Source organism: Hyla sarda, chromosome 6 (assembly GCF_029499605.1).
Source record: "Hyla sarda isolate aHylSar1 chromosome 6, aHylSar1.hap1, whole genome shotgun sequence".
Classification (NCBI taxonomy): domain Eukaryota; kingdom Metazoa; phylum Chordata; class Amphibia; order Anura; family Hylidae; genus Hyla; species Hyla sarda.
Window position 1 is genome coordinate 4,697,563 of NC_079194.1, and position 5,545 is coordinate 4,703,107.

Here is a 5,545-nt window from a genome sequence, read left to right on the forward strand (position 1 = left end):
CCATATAACCCCCCCTCTCACAGACTGCTTCCTACACTCCCCTTACTCACATTACCTTTCCAATCCTCCCCCAGACTCACACACAGTTCGAACATTTATCTGTTTTGTTTAGATACTATGTTAGGATTTGTAAATATCACCATAGTACGGTATATTTTGGTATTTTTATTTTAGAAAGTTGACTTTGTTGATATTTGAGTCAACATCAATGATTCACTGACCTGTGTGATAAAGATCTGCAACATAACTACGGTTTCCTGGAATTATTTTTGACAAATGTTACCAAAAGGTCAATTGTAGAAAAAAGATTTTCTGAGAGACAATATCTATTCAGTATAATATGAAAAAATAATAGTTTTCTCAGAAAAGCATTTCAGTGGCTGCTGGTGGGCATGGAGATGGATGGCATCAGTAGAGCTCACTTGGGTTTGGAACCTTGTCTGGATCAGTGGTTTGGATTATTTGTACTCTGTACTTTGGCTCTGTACTTTGATTCATCATATATATATATATATATATATATATATAGGGACAAGCATTGCAAACAAGTGCATAAAACCATGTAGACGGCCATGTAATCTCCATGAACATTGGCAGTAATATAAGCTGTACTGGAGATATAAGTGACTAAGAACTAAGAAATCTCTGGGGGTGCCACCAATACCGCAAGTCCATGGTAGGTACTGTAAGGATTCCTCCTTGGGGATTAGCTCGGGGATCGTCCTGGACCACGCCACAGGATGCGTTTCTTCTCAATAAACCAGCAAGCAAACGGTTCTAATGCAAATCTGGCACCTTGCCAGTTTTATTACACAGGTTGCAGGGAAAGAAATAAACAAAAAGCAGGAACAAACAAAATCCTAGACCGTCTGGTCACTGACTACACAGATCAGCTTGTCCTGACTAACAACCGCTGAGCTACCCTCAGCCGGTTAAACATATGTCCCCTGCAACCTTTTACTCACAATTCATGTCACTCTCTTTGAGCCACTCAGCTTGGGCTGTGTACTCCTCAGCAGCCTCTGTCTCTTCCCTACAGCCCGCATGCTGTCTCCTAGGAAGAGCCCCAACTATTCTGTTCCTTTTCCTTTTAAACACACACTTTCCCTTCCTGATACCTCATTAATCAGGCCACAGGTGGAGCATTCTGCAGAGATAGCAAGGGAAATACACCCTTTCCTTGCCACACTGCCACATATCCCCCCCCTCTGCTCAGACCACCGGGAAGGAGCACTTGTATTCAAAAGGCAGAGTCCAACTGCCTTTCCTTTTCCTTGAACAACTACGTCCAACAGATTTTGAGGCACTTGGCTTCCTTCATCAGTAGATTTTATCTGCACCACTTCAATGGTGCACCCTTCTTTCATTCGCACTTTCATCAGCCATCGAGCACAAGACTTTTGGTCACCTTTGACAAATTCCTTGTAAAAAGCTCCATTCATGTCACACCTTTCCAACACCAGGTTCTTCATCTTGGTCTGTGCAGTGCTCTGGACTCTAGGTGCGGACAAGGCAGATGCTCTAGGCCATTGTCTTCTTCTGTCACTGGTATGACCATTGCACGAACTTTGCTGGTGGCCAACCGAGCCTGTATCACCCATTTGCAGGTCTTCTAAGTCATCCTCCACAATTTCAGGAGGCTTCCCTTTAATGCACCTGTCCCTCTTCTCCTTGAGACGGACTCTTCTCCAAATTCTACTTCTGCGGACTTTCTTCCAGTGTTTTCTAATCCAGTGCCTCTCAGGGTTTCCACCACGACCCAGTCTTCTATCACAGTGACCTCTTTTTAAGGACTCTGCTTTCTTATTAGCCCTTTCTTTAGGGACACCGACTTTCACAGGCTCACTTTTAGGCTGAAAACTCTTGGCTCCTTTAGCCAGTTTTTCACCTGCACCTTCAGATGTGTCACTAACTTTACTTGCAGCTTCTGCAGTTATCTCTGGTTTAACTTCTACCTCAGAGAACTTCTCTGCCTCAGAATTTTCACCATGCAATGTTAATATCTCTGCAGCTTCAGAGGACTTCCCATATGGTTTCACCTCAGTCTCAGCTTCAGAGGACTTCCCATATGGTTTCACCTCAGTATCAGCTTCAGAGGACCTTTCATATGGCTTCTTCTCATGGTCTTCAGACTCTACTGTTTCTTGCATCCATTGTTCAGACTCCGCCTTTTTTAGAGAAAGCATCCCTGTCTCCAGTAGCTTTTGCCTCACAAGCATTTTTTCTTCTTTTACACGGACGGCTGTGGCTTTGGCCTCAATTTCCATCTGAGACACTTTTAACCTCTCGTTAGCCAGTTCTGCTATAACTTGGTCACGGCTTTCTTTTAGGACCTTCATGTCCCCTTCCAGCTTTAAACATTTCTGCTGCTCACTCTTGAGCTTAGAAGAGTTCTTCTTCTCACTTTCCAGCAATTCTGTCAAGTTTTTGACAGTATCCTCCAGGGACAGCAGTTGTTCTCTCATCTGCTCATTGTCTTTATTCAGTTGCGCCATCTTGGACACTTTCTGCTCATAGACTTTTAGCTGAGCCTCTTGTTCAGAGAGCTGAGTACCCAGTGCATCCAAGGCAGCTGCGCGAGACTTAATATGCATTTAGTTCTGCGCCTCCAGGCTCTGCACCTTATGAGCCATTACCACTTTCTCCTTCTCCAGCTCTTCCATGGCTACCAACCTAGCCTTGTGATCACTTTGTAGAGCCAGATATGCCCCACACAGGACATTCACTTCTTCATCCTTGAATGAGATCTGCTTGGCCAGAATCTCCAATTCTCTCTCCTTGCTGGTCATAAGACCCTGGGAGCGGGACAGTTCATCCTGCAGAGCCGCAAACTCACTTTTGTGGCGCTCCATATCTTTCTGCAGCTGAAGCTTAGCTTCCTGCTCTTTATTCAAGTCTGCAAGCGTTTTTTCTTTCTCCTCTGTCAGGTGATGAACTACTTCTTCCTTTTGAGACAATTTAGCAGAAACCATCTGTAAGGTTTCTTCAAGGTTCTGGATCTGCTCCCTTTTTTTACCAAGACCAGCGCGTTTTTTCCGAGATCTCTTACTTACAGCGGTCTCCTTACTCTCGCCGCTGGACCTTGTGACATTCTCTTGTCCTCTGACAGTCACCTGTGCTTGGCCTGTCTCTTCCTTCAAGCAAACTCGTTCAGACTCTTTTCCACCTTTAGGAGTAGTCTCCCCCTTTTCAAGGGTCTTGGCCACTTGGGCTTCAGGGTAGTTCCTGGACAGTCTCTCTGGACTGTCTCTCTGCTCACTGGCAGACTTCTCTTTCACTTCAACACTGTCTCTCTGCTGCCCAGCAGAAAGGTCTAGGGCTCCTGGGTCTGCAACAACATCTGGTCCAGTGGTTCGACCTTCCTGGTCACGATCCATCTCTGGTCCAGACATCACATCGCCTTCACTCAGGACTCTGTCTGTGACAGTAAGCGCAGCACCCAGCTCCACATGTACTCTCTTCAGTACTTCTGCATTATCCACAGACATCTCTGTAGCTTCTTTTCCAGTCACCTCTTCCAGATGACCGCGCAACTCTAGCCCCACCTTGGGCTCATCTTCAGATGGCAGATGGAACCCATGTTCCTGTACCTGATCCGTTTCTGGTTTCACTGAAGATTCTGTTTCAGTCAGAGGCACACTTGTCACTTGAGTCACTGGATCCTCTTGGACTTGACTCACGGTCTGGTCTTCAGCTCCCCCAGCAGTCTGGCAGACCCCTATCTGACCTACATCTAGTGACTGCTGACACTCCCCGTCCTCAGCCTCTGCTGAGTAACTCTCCACTAGTGTGTGGTGCAAGTCAAGTGTTGTGGGCCTATCAGGTGTACCTGCTCTAGTCACCTGACAGTCTTCCCATAATTGCTGAAAAAATTGAAAATCCGTCCCCAGTACTACATCATACTCCAAGGAGGGCTCTATTGCAACCTTATGACCTATAGAACCATAGGGAGTAGAAATACAGACATTAACCGTTTTATAACCCCAAATACCAGCCTGCATAGACACTATAGCGGGGTCTGGCTTTCTCCTGCTGGACTTTACCAGACTTATTACACATCTAGGGTCTAACAAAACCGTCATCTTTTTACCTTCTATTTCCAGCTCACACAGGTTTTCTTTTGTCCTGTCAGGTGGGATCAGTTCTCTTTACATCTGAACACATCAACATAAGTTTTTCAACAAAACATTATCAGATTGCACATGTTCAAAATTTACAGGACAGTTCATAGCACTAGGACCTAACTCAGGCAAAGTGTGTTTTGTTACATTTTCTCCCAGTCCTGCATTTAACATTTTCTGTTCACCAGATTTTTTCAATCCGATCTGCACAGTGTGAACAGTCCCATCAGTCTTCATGAGGGGTTCCCCACCCTCACATGATTTTGCAACTGGACATAGGTTGGTACCACCTTGAACACTGTTCACACAGTCAACTAGGGAAACACCACCCTCCGACTCAGCTTTTTTATGCACAGTCCCATCATTCTTATGTACAGTCTCTGTACAGTCATTAAACATGGCCCCCATAACCCCTGGAACAGTCTTACCAGAATCTCTTGCCGTCCAATCGGTTAAGGGCTGGTGCTGGACACCTCTCACCAGCTTCTCTGCTGCAGAACATCGCTCCACTTGCTCTTTAAGTAGCTCTGCAACTTTAAACCCAGCATCACTGTTAGGCTGCAGTGCACACTGTAGTCTTGCAGCGCGGATTACTCCCACTTTAGTCAGGATCTCTGTCTTGACTTTCTCATAGTCCCGTAAGATCTTTGGATCCAGTTCACAATGAACTTTTTGGGCAGCTCCTCCAATGAATCCATACACCAAGTTTCCCCAGTGTGTCTTGGGCCATGCCTCATGCATAGCAATCTTTTCAAACTCTGCAAAGCTTGCTTCCTCTTGCGCTGCAGCCGTCTGCAACAAAGCACTTATCAGGACATCCATTTTGCAACACTTCAAACCTTGCAAACACAGTATAGTCCTCTGCCGAAATGTCAGCCGCTTGCCAACAAAATTTTTCCGTTGCCCCTAGCAACGCCTTTAGACAGTCTCAAAACGTAATCTGCACTCTGCAGGTGGCCCGTCCACCTGTCTCCTTACTTGAGAAAGAGTGCCCACTCGCTTGATGCGATCTGTTGCCCCTAGCAACAACTTCACCACAGGCGCAGTCCTGCTCTTGTACTCCACAGCTGGGCTCGTCCCACTGTCTCCTCTCTGAGAAAGAGTACACCCTTGCACCATGCACGGTAGTTTTCTCTTGGCAGCAACTTCACTGCAACTCGACCACTGGTTGCTCCTAGCAACGTGTTTGCCCGCATCCGACACCAATTGTAAGGATTCCTCCTTGGGGATTAGCTCGGGGATCGTCCTGGACCACGCCACAGGATGCGTTTCTTCTCAATAAACCAGCAAGCAAACGGTTCTAATGCAAATCTGGCACCTTGCCAGTTTTATTACACAGGTTGCAGGGAAAGAAATAAACAAAAAGCAGGAACAAACAAAATCCTAGACCGTCTGGTCACTGACTACACAGATCAGCTTGTCCT

The 5,545-nt window shown here is 46.1% G+C and overlaps 1 protein-coding gene across 1 annotated transcript; it reads right to left on the minus strand.

The window, feature by feature from the left end:
- Window positions 1–1,034: 1,034 nt before the first annotated feature.
- Window positions 1,035–2,594, minus strand: LOC130277364 (uncharacterized). Its single transcript, XM_056528009.1, has 2 exons — window positions 2,079–2,594; window positions 1,035–2,039 (listed from the first exon to the last, which is right to left on the minus strand). Exons 1-2 carry the CDS (start codon window positions 2,592–2,594, stop codon window positions 1,071–1,073), a joined length of 1,485 nt encoding a protein of 494 aa, XP_056383984.1. The 3' UTR covers window positions 1,035–1,070.
- Between the last annotated feature and the right edge of the window lie 2,951 nt (window positions 2,595–5,545).

Bases quoted from the DNA above. Each gene is read 5' to 3' on its own strand.
- LOC130277364 (XM_056528009.1), bottom strand. From the start codon at position 2,594: ATGCATATTAAGTCTCGCGCAGCTGCCTTGGATGCACTGGGTACTCAG. The intron at 2,040-2,078 runs GTGAAACCATAT...GCTGAGACTGAG, and splicing joins CCTCTGAAGCTGATACTGAG to GTGAAACCATATGGGAAGTC.